Below are 13,471 nucleotides of genomic sequence, written 5' to 3' on the forward strand. Positions count from 1 at the left end.
AAAGTGACACGTGTCTTTCTATCCTGCAGCAAGCACGGAAGCCCTACGATGTGCGAGATGTCATTGAGCAGTACTCTCAGGGCCACCTCAACCTTATGGTGCGCATCAAAGAACTACAGAGAAGGTGGGCACAGAGACAGGTGTGGTGACATGGTTCCAGGAGCCCTGCCCCAGCCTCACAGGGAAAAAAAAAAAAAAGAGTTCTTAGTGAGACCTACCTCTGGGTTACCCTCCATCCATGGACCTTCTGCCACTGGGGTGGAGCTCAGGATCCTGACCATTTAGAGCCAACATGATCTGAGATTCTGGCTTGAATCTGATTTCCATCATTTGGACCTAGGAGATCAGCTTCATGGGATAGCTTGCAAACCTAGCTCTGTGTGTATCATGTGGTACAGCTGGGAGAATGTGACTGCCCCTTCCAGAGACAAGGTCAAAGGTTCAGGGCCTCCCTGTTTTGACTCCATTTATCTCATCTGGGGAAGAAGTCTCAGTATCCTGGCTTCTGCCCCTCATTTTTGAACTTCCTGCCTGGCCCTCTCAGGAGCATGGGCCCATGGGGCCTTGGGTGCCTCTTGGCAGGTCTTGGAATGGCAATGGAAGATACCCCTGGAGTGACATGCTGTCCTCTTGGACACAATGGCCTGTCTTTGTGGTGCCCAGGCATCATGTGAGCTGGTGTTCCTCTCTTCTCTCCCAGGCTGGACCAGTCCATCGGAAAGCCATCTTTGTTCATCCCCATCTCAGGTGGGTAGCTGCACTGGTACCTGGGCAGGGCAACCCACAAGAGACTCTCTTTCTCATCCCTTCACCCTTATTTGCTCCTCTTCTTCATCACTAGAGCCTCATGCTTGGCAATGTGGCTGTAGACAGGCTATATAATGAAATGTTTTGGTGATGACAGAGCCTACTGTGTCCCTTTAAATGATAGATTTTTAAAAACATTATGGTCAGACTCTGGGTACGGTAATGGGAACCACGGGCACATTTTTCTGTGGTAGAAGGACATGGAATGAAGCGTGGGTCAGATAAGCAGCCAGCCCAGAGTTTTTGGGACCATGATGGGGTCCTCCCTAGCTCAGATCTTCAGAATGCATCATAGCATGGTGTGAGCTAGTTCTTAGCTTGGTGGGAATCCTCAGGTCCTCAGGACATGGGGCTAAGCCACACCAGGGAAGAACAAAGCAAGGCACATTCCTGGTGATAACACTAGCTGAGGTTCAGACAGGATCTTGGGCCATAATCCCAACATTGGGGACCACTGAGGCAGCAGACACCCTGGCCTTTGATGGATCAAAGCCCAGCAAGTATCACAAACCACTTGAGTAATCCCCTGGACTTAGAGTTCTCTGTCCCTCCTAGCAGACTCTCAGGAGTTCCAACGCCAGGAGAAGCAAGGCTGGAGCCCAGATCCACTCTGTGATTATAGTGTCTCCCCTGCCCTCAACGCCTGGTGTTCTAACCATGAGAGTTTTTTAAAGAATGTCTTGCAGAGTCAAGCCTTTGCTCACCCCTAGCTACTGATTTCCCCTGTCTTCCACTCCCTAGTGTCCATCCAGGCTCACCCATAGTGCATTTCCCCTGACTTTGTGTTTTACCCCATAGAAAAGAGCAAGGACCGTGGCAGCAACACCATCGGTGCCCGTCTGAACAGGGTGGAAGACAAGGTAGGCTCTTGCATCATCTCTGTCAGCTCTGATAGTCACCATCCTCCGCCAGTGCAATACCCCAAGTGCCCCACCTCGTTCCACGCTCCTCTTGTCTCCTCCATGGAGTTCTTGAGAAGCACTATGCATCCTGGGTAGGCATTACCCTTCACAGTTGTGTGCTTGGAATAATCAGAAGCCTGCTGGCTGCTTCTGCCTAGTTCCCTAAGGCCTGCGGCCCTGACTCTGCCCTGGGAAGGAAAGAGTGAGATCTCAAAGCCAGACACACTGAAGCCTTAAACATGACCTGGTTCTTTCCCTCTGCTCTTTACCCTCTACTCTAAGAGCCTCCTGGCTGTGTCCTAGCCAGGAAGCGGCTGCAGCCATACTCACACCAGCCTCCCTAAGACCTGGACAGCCAGGTCTAAGACCCTTACTCAGGGTAGGCCAAACCTTCAGAAGACTCGGAACCTGGCTGGGGTTGATTCCCTAGATGTTGTCAGCCTCTGCTTTGCCTGAACCTGACTGGTAGGGAAGGTCCAGCTCAAGAGAGAGTGGTAGGCTCTGCTGGCTCTGCTGGCCAGGCTATATTTAGCATCCACTACTGTAGGCTCCCACCTAGGATAGAGTGCATACCCTGTGGTAGCTCCTTGTATACTGGCTGCCCACAGTCTCAAGTTCCAGAATATCACAGCTGACATTAGCTAGGCCATTAGGCTACTCCATTGCCCCCCAGGTTCTGTGCCCACCATCCTACCTTTCATAAGCCACTGGAGGCTCTGACTCATGGGGATTGGGGGGGGGGACTTTCTTGGGCACAACCCACAGCTACTCTTTGAAGTCTCTGCAGTTTGAGGTGTGCTGTTATCTTGCCAGACAACTCGTCTGTATACATGGATTTTATCTGAACATAACTAGCAGGCTAAAAATAGTGGAATTTCAGTTGAGTGTGGAGTGTGGTTGCTGCTGGGTTGCCCTAGCAACGCCTGGGTCTGGCTCTCTTCCAATAGGGGCTGCAACTGGGCAGGTAGGCCAGGCTAGTCTGGCCCACATAGGATAGCCCAGCTTTCATTTCCTAAACACATCCTAGGCATTAGGCTCCGAAGCCCCCTGGCACAAGTGTCCCCCAGCCTAGGGCAGCCATGGAACCAGTAAATGGAAGGGGTGTGGTCTGGGCTCTAGATAACCTCTGGGATTCTGGGGGTACGTATGTCCATCACTGAATCTCATTATAGGGCCAGGCCTAACCTGTAGCACCCCTGGCCTGAGTAGGAAGGTACTGTGGCCCTTGCCCTGCAGGCCACCCAATCTAGAACAGAGATTGTGCACATCTGGAAGGATGGGAAAGCTACTCAGACGGTCCAATTCGCAAGGCCTAGGCTCAGCGATGGCTTGGGAGCCTTGTTATTTGCCTATGGGATCAAGAAATACCCTTGGCTTTTCCTCTTCTTTGCACATGGGCCCATTGGACCAGTGACAGATCCTCTGGTTTGAGTCCCCTATCCAACCTCAGATAGCCCCAAGTAGTATCTGGTCAAGGACACCTTTGCTGACCGCTTCTACTGCCAGCAGGAATCAGGGAGGTCCCCCCCCCAAGATAGTACCAGCTCCAAGATAGTACCGACTAAATCCTAGGTATGTGAGCCTTCTCACCCCAGAAATTTAAAGGCAGCATACTGTCTCCAGCTCCAGATAATTTCTCTACTACAAATTCCTGCCCCTATCTAGTTCTACTCCATTCCAACTGATCCAGCTTTCTCCTTCCACCCATTACCTAGAGGACAAACCACCCCTCAAACCCAGACCAAAAACCCAGTGTCTCCAGTAAGTGACAGAAGGTGATAGCTAGTGTCTCCTAAAATCAGTGTCCCCTTTCCAGACTCAATATACACTGCCTGGCAGCAGTCTAGGGTTTAAGAACCAGGTTACAACTCTGTGACCAAAGGGGGAGCCTGTACTGGCCCAGGAGCAGGGGCAGAAGCAGAACTACGTGCCAGTGTTTCATCAGATCAGAACAAGGGGCTGGTTTTCCAGAGTCCATGGTCTCTGGGAGCAAGGTTTAGGAACAAAGCTAAGCCAGGCGATCCTCAGAGCTTCTGGTGACCTTGGCCCTGTCTGGGCTCTGAGCCAGATTCACAAGGATACCGAGATGCTGCAGCAAACACCTCACGGGCACCATTCTTCATCTTCACCCCCTGCCTCAAGATGGTTAAGATGGAGGAGTGAGTCCTCTGCCAAGGCCACCGTCCACACTGAACCAAGGCTCCTCCCAGGTCTCTAGCCTGGACCCCCACTATACATCAAGAGGCTGTCAAAGATGCGCTGACCCAAACGGCCCATGGCAGCCTGCCCAGTCCCTTCCCTGTCCAGGACCACTGCCCCCCGTGGGGACAGACCCTGGGAAAGAGCTTTGCCGGGCCCAGAGGGCACGATGGCATGGCCAGGGCCCCATGTTATCGCAGTTATCAACGTAACCATCGGGACCAGAAACAACCCAAGCGCAATCCTGCTGACCTTGGGAAGTAGGGGACAGGAAATCCCTGGGAGCCCAGCAGCCCCAGAGCAGAGCCAGTGCCAGCCAGCCTGGCTGAACCCAGACAGAGCCCCTGGGCTTCCCTGCTGACAGCCTCTCCCTCCCACCCCTCCAGGCCAGCAGCAGGCTGGCCAAAGTCAAGTGTCCAGTGTCCAGCAACTTGCCTAGCTCTGCTTAGCCCCTCAGCTGTGAAGTGTGGCCCACCATAGGCCACCCACATCACAGGAGCTGAACCTCACTCACAAACAGCTGGACCCCACTGGAGGAGAGGATCAGGTTAAGGACCAAGGAAATTTGGGGTGTCTACTTGTGAGGGATTCCCAGGAGAGGCCAGCTGGTTTCTGACCAGGAGTTTCCTTAGGTCCAGGCATGGACCCATACCAGGGAGATGTGCCCGTAGGCTCCCTTCATGCAGCCGCTACATACTTTCAGCTTTTGCCATATATTATGGATTTCTTTGTTCTAGAAATCAATTGGACTCCTGTGGTCACACAAAGAGCTGGTCCACATGGCAGTCACAGATGTAGATAAGAGTCGAACATTTCAGAAGTATGGTGGTCCTTTGATAAATGAGGCTAGAATCAACTCTGAGAGCCAAGGCTGGATATGGGCCAGTTAGAATCAACTCTGAGAGCCAAGACTAGGTAGGAGCCAGTGGCTACAGCAGTCAGAACAAGTGGCAATTCAAGATGATCAAGCTGCCTTGTCATCCCTATAACAGAAACCCTAGAGTTCTGCCTCCTACCCCTCCCACCCCATGTTACCTGGCCTGCGCCCCTCACTGGCTTCCTTAGGGTTCCCTGGCTCTCTACAGAACCCACACCCACCTCTTCCCCACAGTGTTCTTAGCTCTTCTTGGACCTGGACCTGCTGCGGTGTTTATTTTACCAGCCAAGCTCACACTGTCGTGCTGATATGCAGAGCACAGTGGGGCCAAGAGACTGAGTTTCTTGTTTTCTGCAGGAAATGTTTGTAGCTCAAAGCCGGACACAGGGGAGCTCTGATTTCCAGACCCTGTTCTCAGGGCATCTGGGGGCAGGGAGATGGGGAGAGGCCCCAGCACCCAGCACTCATCCTGCCTAGTTCTGTCCTAGTAGCCAGGCCATGAATACTTACTTCCTGCTTGAGAACACTGCTCAGCCCCCATCCCCCACCTGCCTTCACTTCAAGGATCCCTCTTCTATTCATGAGGTCTACAATCAGACCCCTGAGACCTTTTCATCCCAGGCCATTCCCAGAGTGTCCCGCTCCATCCTTGCTCTCCAGCGGACCATCTGCTAAGCTCAGGTCATCATGTTCTCTGGCTGGGGGATTAGTTATATAGTTATCACTCAGACTCCCCTGCCTCATCTCTCACAGCCCGTATAAGTCTTAAATGCTGCCCAAATCCACTTGATCCTGTTCTGCCATCTTTGCAGATGTGTGGCATCTTAAATAGTGAGGTGTTCCCACCAATCCTACATCCCGGAATACTTTATGTGAGACTTGATGTTTTTCTCTCTTCAATGTTTGTTAGAACTTCAAGGCAAAAAAAAAAAAAAAAAAAATCATCCAGACTGCTGTTTCCTTTGTGAGAACATTTTTAACTACTGATTACAGGGATTTGAGGTTTACGAACTACTAGGAATCTTTATTTCTTCTTGTGTCAGCTTTGATAAGCAGCAGAGCTGAGGAATTTGTACCTTTTATCTTGGTTTTTTAAATTTTATTGGTGTTTACTTCAAAAGTAGCATCTGCATTTTGCTCCTGTTCTCATTCCCAGTGTTATCAGTGCCTCTGCTGTTTCCCACAGTGACCAAGCCTGCTACACATTCCCCAATTTTATTGATATTTTCACCAAACCTTTGGCTTTGTTGAACTTCCCACTTGTGGGTTTTACCTTGCTTATTCACATCTGTTTATCTCTTTCCTTCTACTCACTCAGCCCTTAATATAGTTTGCTCTAACTTCTTAAGCTAGATAATTATTAATCTCTAGATTTTTTTTAAAGGCATGTGAGGCACGATAGCTATTTATAGCATTTACACTATAATTTTTTTTTTCTGTAAATATCAATGAAAAGGCCTTTTGCTAAGATAGCGTCTCACTGTGTTGCTCAATTTGACCTCAAATTCAGTACTCTTCTGCCTTGGCTTCCTTAGTCACTGAGGTGAAAGACCCGCAGCTCTGCACCAGGCTCCCAGCACTTGATGAACAGTATTTCGCTTTCACTTTCATCATGCTTATGCTGTTTTTCTAATCTCCGTCATCTCTTGTTTATTCCAAGAGTTATGCCACAGCAGTGTAACGATGTGGTTTTCGTCATTGTTATTATTGTGGTAGAACTTTCTAGTAACATTGCTTCATTTGTCAGAGAAAGTGGTCCTGGGATATCACCCCCTTGGAATGTTTTGAAGGATGTTTTATAGCAAAACACGCGCTCAGCCTTTGTAACGTGCCTTGAGTGCTTGAAAGCATGTTCTGCAGTCATTGGATGCAGGGCTGTGTTTACAGGCACTAGAACAAGCTTGCTCATTGTTTGGTTCAAATCTTCTATAGCCTTGTTGGAATCTCTTTATCTATTTGATCTATCATTTCTGAGAAGTCATAGGGTAAATTTCTGTTTAACTTTCTAGGAAAACTGCTAGACTGTTTTCTAAAGTGTTTTGGGTTTTCTTTCTTTCTTTCTTTTTCTTTTTTTTTCCTTGTTTTCCCATCAGCAATGTGTAAACGGCCCACTTTCTCTCAGCCTTGCAACTAGGCCGTACACTTGGTCTTTTCTATTTCAGTCCTGTTAGTGAGTATGTAATGGTATCTCATTGTGGTTTTGATTTGCATTTCCCTAATGACTAATGGTGTTGAGCAACTTTTCATGTGCTTATTAGCCATTCATAGTCTTCTCTGGTGAAATGTTTATTCAACTCTCTTGCCCGTTTTCCAATTAGGTGCTCTGCTCTATTGTCAAGTGGCAGGAGTTTTTAATATGTTCTGGGTACAAGCCCTCTGTCAGACGTATGACTTGCAAATACTTTCTCCTAATCTCCGGCTGTCTTTTCATTTTCTGAATTGTCTTTTAAATCGCAGAAGTTTTTAATTTTAATGAAGCCCAATTTGTCTTTTGTATGGTCTCTGCTTTTGATGTTCTTAGACTTCTTTGCCCTATCTGAGGTCATGAACATTTTCTTTTTCTCTTTCTTTTTTTGTTTTCTTCTAGAAATTGTATAGAATGAGCTTTTGTATTTGGGTCTAGACTTTGAGGCAATTTGAGAGTATGAGATGAGATAAAAATCTGTTTTTGTTCACTTGGTTTTGTGTCTATGTATGCTGTGTGTGTGCAGCTACACATGTGTGCAGGTGTATTCATGTACAGAGGCCAGAGAAATATCTCAACCATTGCTTTTCAGTCCACATCCATTTTATCTTTTGAGAAAAGTTCTCACATTGACCTGCAGCTCATCAAGTATGCTAGGCTGGCTGGTCAGAGAACTCCAGGGGTAGGCTAGTCTCTTCTTCCCCAGCCCTAGGATTACAAAAATGTGCCACTAGGCCTGGCTTTTTTCTAACGTGAGAACTGGGAACTAAACTCTGGTCCTCAAGCTTTCATAGCAAGCACCTTAACAACTGAGCTATCTTCCTAGCCTCTTAAAGGTACATAGTCCGGAGGCCAACATGATGCCACATGCCTCTAATCCCAGCACTTGGGAGGAAGAAGCAAGCTGATTGATGTCTGTGAGTTTAAGGCCAGCCTGGCCTACATAGTGAGTTCTAGGTCAGTCAAGGCTACATAGTGAGACCGTGTCTCAAAAACCAAAACAAACAAACAAAGGCCCAAGTCCAAGCTGACCTCTAACTCATGTCTAATAGTCTTCAGCATTTGCCTACCAGCAGGTACCACACGAACAGCTGCTTTCTAACTTACAGATATTCAGTTGCCCAGCACCATTAATCAAAAAGACTTTTCATTTTTATTTATAGCAATGGAATCTTTCTCAGAAACCAATTAGCCATGCCAAGCATGGAGGTGCACACTTTTAATCCCTGTACTTGGGAAGTTGATACAGAAGGATCAGGAGTTCAAAAACAGCCTGAACTACATATCAAGTTTGAAGTCAGCCTGGGTTACCTCAAAAAAAATCCATTGACCATGAATGTATGTGTTTCTTTATGAACCTTCAATTCTGTCCTCTTGGTCTCTATAGTTGTCCCACGCCTTCTAGATTATTGCATCTTTACAGTAAGTTTTGAAATCAAGTAGTGAAAATCACGTGATTTTTTTTTTCTCCTTGCCTTTTCCAAGACCCAGATGTTTTCATATGAATTTTAGGATGAACTTGTAAATTTTTATTTTTCAAAGAGAAAGAGGGAGGAAAAAAGACAGCGTGTCTGGCTTTGGGATTTTTTGTTGACTCTGTGAATCCATTTGGGTAAATAGACATCTTAGACTATGAGCATGCAATCTTTCTCTTTGTATGTGTTCTACTTTCATTTCTTGGGAGGTGAGCTTACGACAGGGTTTATTTTTACCTGTTGCCCAGGCTAACCTGGAACTAGCTATACCATGGAATTCAAATTCACCTGCCTCAGCCCTACAAGTGCTAGGATTACAATTTTCTTTCTGTGATTTTTTTTTGGAGTTTTTGATGTATAAATTTTGTGCTTTTTGTTGTTAAATTCACTTCTGTTTTAGTTGCCATGCAATTACTACTGGGATTGTTTTTCTTAATTTCATTTTGGAACTAGGAACTTAGTCTTTGGCTGGTCTGGGAAACTCCAAACTTGCTATTCTTAGTTTTAGTGTTTTGTTCTTGCTGTTGATGCTGTTAGATTTTCCACTCCTGCTAGAGATGCTGAAGACAAACTCACGTTTTCCCTTTCAGTCCAAAAGCCTTTAATTTCCTTCCTTTCCTCCTTCCTGCTCTCCCTGCCTTCCCACCACCCTTGCCCTGGCTTATACGTCAGTAACGTCTAGGAATGACTGGAGAATCTCCTGGGAGAAGGCCCCCAGTCACCTGCAGTTAAGGAGTTCTCACCAATGTTCCCTGTCAGTTCAGGATAGCTCCTTCTCTGCTGAGCGCACTGAGAGCTAGCCAGAAGTAAAGGTGTGATTTTCCCAGCTGTCCTATCTGGCTCTATCAAGATGACTGTGTGGTATTTAAGCCCTTAGTCTATTTACACAGTATGATACAGTAACTGATTTGAGGGGAGCTAAACCAACCACATTCCTGGGATAAGCCCCATTTGGTCATGGTGAGTGAAAGAGTGTGTGTGTGTGTGTGTGTGTGTGTGTGTGTGTGTGTGCTGCAAGGGCTCAGGTTGCTATATTGTGGCAAGAACATATTTATTTATGTATACATAGTATATATACACATACTTGTAAGAGAGGCAAAATGGAGGCTAATACAGTTCCCTGTATAGTCTATCCTAGGCTGGCCTAGAACTTGCTGTGGAACCCAAGCTTTTCTCAGGTCACAGTGATCCTCCTGACTCTGCCCCCCAGTTACTGAGATTCCAGCATCATGCCTGGCTTGTATCTATAGTCATAAAGTATATGGTACTATGGTTTTCTTGTGCTTTTTAATTTTTTTCCTGTGTGTGCGTGTGTGTGTCTGTCTGTCTGTCTTGCATGTGTGTGTGTGTGTCTGTCTGTCTGTCTTGCATGTGTGTGTGTTTAATACAATCGGCACTTTTGTCACCTCTTTCTCACACACTGCCTTCCCTGAGGTGCCTGATTTCATTCCTTCTCCTGCTGCTACACATACGGGCATGCATCCAGCCTGGCCTTTCAGCCCTAGGCTCGAGGTTTTCCAGACCACTCAAATGATAAGAGTTTGAGCTCTAATCTGAGCTGTAACTAGCTTGAGGATGTAACTTCCCAGGGCAAAAACCATTCCCTTCCTCTTAACAGTTAAAGCCATCTTGACATTCTTCTCAGGGAGTGGGTTAATTTTGTCGACTTTCCCACTGAGCTGTTTGAAGGTCTGAGCCTGGTGATGGGTTCTGTCTTGAGACACTCAGGTTCCAACACCCAAAGTCACTAATGAGAACTGCAGAAACTAAAGCTCATGGTGCACGGATGCTTTTAGGAAGCTTTAACTTCTGAGTCCTTGACCTGTAACCTTCCCGCTGCCTGGTCAGCCCCTGGCTGCTAGACACAGATATTTAATTTTCCAATAGCTGCTCTAAAAAGAAATAAGGTGAAATTAAAATCACAGTCGTATATTTTATTTAATTCAGGAGACCCCCAAATACCATGATTTCAATATAATCAATACAGAAACTGTTAAAACAGCTGCCTCTCTTCCCTTATTCTGAGTCCTCAGAAGCCAGACGAAGTTTGCACACGTGGCTCATCTCAGTTTGAAAGCTGGGTTTTCATGAGAGCTTCTGGGGTTGTATTAAGACTTCATAAAATTTACAGCTTGGAAAGGATACTTGGGGTGGTTGTCTTTGTTTTTAAGACCAGGTCTTGCTATGCAATCCAGGCTGGCCTAGAACTCACTGTGTAGCCCAAGCTAGCCTGGAACTTACTATGTTGCTAAGACTGGCTTTAAAAGCACAATGATTCCCCCTCTTCAGCCTCCCAAATGCTCAGATTATTAGGCATGAGTCACCACCCCCAGACTAAGAAAAGAGATTCTTTAAATGTTCTTAAAACCCAGTTAAGGATCTATGTGTAATTAAATTTATGGAAGTTAGACTGTTAAAACTCAGTTCTTCTGAAGATAATATGGGGTAGGGTCTAAGCTGTCAGATGTGCTGTTTCATATGGCTTACAGGGAGGTGAGGGTAGCCATGACTAGACCAGAAGGTCTATGAACAGCAGCAGGAGAGTTGGGAAAGGGCAAACAGGGGTAGCACAGAGGGGAAGAAAGATAAGAGACAGCATCTTTGCCCCTGAACTCCCTACCTGCTCAGGAAAGCATCCTTGCAGGATGTCCCTGGGCTCCCTCTTCTAAGCCTCCTCACCAGCCCATGGCCCACCCTCTCTAGGTTCCAGAGGTCCACAGCCTGGGACCCACAGACCATACTCCAGGATAATTTGCCAGCCGCCATTAAGAGCCTCACTACCTGCATGGACTGATTGCATCAGAAAGTGGGGCAGCCTAGATTGTAACACAGCCCTGTCTCCCCCACCAAGTCCCTTTTCCCACTCTCCCCAAGCCCCTCTCCATCACCCCTCCTTGCCTTGCTGCTGGGCTACTCTTGAGTGACAGGGCCGTAAACAGGCAAAGGCATGGGGCTCCAGACGATCAAAGAGCTCCCTTCAGAAGCCGGCATTCGTTTGCTATTCTGGGAACTGGTTATTTTAAGGTTCGTGTATTTTTTCTTTCCTGAGGAGCCGTCTTAGTGGATGGTGGAGTCCTGAGGTGCTGGTCCTTCAGTCAAACCACACAAGCCCTGTTTTGTCTAGGGTTTCAAAGATAAACCTATAATGAAAGCGCCATTTTACCCAGTGCCCCACCACTCTGGTCCTGGGCGGGAGTGGGTATGGCTGCTGGGGAGTCCCTGTGCCCAGCTAACACTCTGAGGGAGGCCACTCATGAAGAGAACCTAAAGTCACAGTGCCTGGCCATGAGAGCCAGGCCTGTGTCCTATAAGCCACTCCTTTCTGCCTTCAAGCTACCCCAGGGCTTGAGAAGGGTCTTTGCAGAAGATCCCAGCAAGGTTATAGGGCAGTGTCAGCTGCTCACTAGGGAAGTTAACATGTAAGAAAATGATCACTGCCACGATGGGTAGCATAATATGAGGTGCAGGCTTCCTCACACTAGTGGTGTAGCCGGTTCCCTTCCATCACAGGCTCAGTAGAAAAGCCTAGGGAAGGCTGTAAGAATTGGACACCCATGTACCTTCCCAACCTACAGCTTGAGGAAAAGCACTAGGTACCGCAGAAGGCTGGGGTATACAGGGACCTTGTGGATTGTTGGGTTGCAACCTTGAGAAGCTATGGGAGAAGAGGAGTTAGTCACACTGGATTCCTCCCAATGTGGTGTATTCTGCAGCCCTGTGGCCAGCAGGACATAGTATGTGGCTCTGTAGGGATGCTGCTATTACCCAAGGCAGAACTGAGGGCAGTAGCTGGAGGCCTCATGGCCCTTCTCTTCCATGATGACTCTGGTGTAACAAACCAGAATACTAGGGTAGTAGATGGCATCTCACTTGGTTCAAGCAGGAGATGCGGGTGCCTAACAGCCTCTGGAAGCTTCTTCCTGCACTGCCATTGGAAGGAAAACCATGTCTGATCCTCAAAGTTGCCTCAGAAACAAGGTAGTGCCATTCCCATCTGGTTTCCTTGCCCTGGTCCTCTAACCAGCTGACTGCAGTTTGCCTTGGCCACAGGATTAGCCTAGCCTGACACCTTGGATGCTAGGCACCCTCTGCCCCAGCTCTTCCCAGGCCTACAGAATAGCCCAGCAATAACGGTCAGCCTGAAAATGACCTTATACGCTGTCCATTATGCCAGCAAGTCTCAGAGCCCAGTCCAACCCAGACAGCCTCTTGGAGGACCTAGAAACCTGCTCTATTATGCATATGACAAAGACATCATCTGGACCTCTAAAACTGCAGCTAGACATGGGACAAGGATGGCCCTCTTTGTCTTCAGCATCTCCCACTATATCTGTGCTATGTCCACTTGTGCATCCAGGCACAACACAAACCTTGTGCCATTGTCACTTGCCTGTTTCATACACGCCAGAACCTGGGCCTCCTTTAATACCTTTGGAGCCAGAGTCTAGGTTGCAAGTCCTGCCACCAGCATTCAGTGACCATGAGAACTAGCAGGTCCTGTGGGCACCATGTGTCCAGCACTGATGAAGCCCCAGCCAGGCCAGGAGACCATTATATACAAAAGCCTTGTGGCATGGGCAATATTGTGTGACTATTCTAGAACCAAGGGGTCCAATGCACCAACCACAGAGCTCACAGTGCAAGTATGAGAATGTGGGGAACAATTGTCTCTGCCCCCACCTGTTATGTATCCCTGAGCAATCACCCTAAACCTGGGCCTCAGTTCCCCCCCAACTGCAACAGAGACCCGCTTTTCAAGTCGCCAGCAGCGCCCCCACCTGAGAGTCATCCTTTCCCTCTGCCCTCCTTTCCCTTGGGATCTTTCTTTCGCTGTCTGTGTGGGAGACACTCCCCCACCCCCGCACCAGCTCTCCTGAGTGACTCTATTTATAGGCCTCAAATATTGGCTGGAGAGGAAATTTACATTTTTTGAAAATTTAGCTCCAGCCCGTGTCAACTTCTGTGGGTGCGACTGCTTCTGAGAGGCAGGGAGCCGGGAAGGCAGCAGACAGAGGCACATGTGTCT

The 13,471-nt window shown here is 47.8% G+C and overlaps 1 protein-coding gene across 4 annotated transcripts in view; it reads left to right on the top strand.

Moving 5' to 3' along the window:
- The window catches only part of Kcnq1 (potassium voltage-gated channel subfamily Q member 1), a 332,782-nt gene that overhangs the window by 267,427 nt on the left and 51,884 nt on the right, over positions 1 to 13,471 (top strand). For all 4 annotated transcript variants that reach the window (XM_021633740.2, XM_060383057.1, XM_060383061.1 and 1 more), the window contains 3 exons: positions 30 to 124; positions 701 to 747; positions 1,606 to 1,667. In XM_021633740.2, coding sequence (XP_021489415.1) covers positions 30 to 124; positions 701 to 747; positions 1,606 to 1,667 — 204 coding nt within the window. The remainder of the gene's footprint in view (positions 1 to 29; positions 125 to 700; positions 748 to 1,605; positions 1,668 to 13,471) is intronic.

Source organism: Meriones unguiculatus, chromosome 1, assembly GCF_030254825.1.
Source record: "Meriones unguiculatus strain TT.TT164.6M chromosome 1, Bangor_MerUng_6.1, whole genome shotgun sequence".
In the NCBI taxonomy this organism is placed as follows: domain Eukaryota; kingdom Metazoa; phylum Chordata; class Mammalia; order Rodentia; family Muridae; genus Meriones; species Meriones unguiculatus.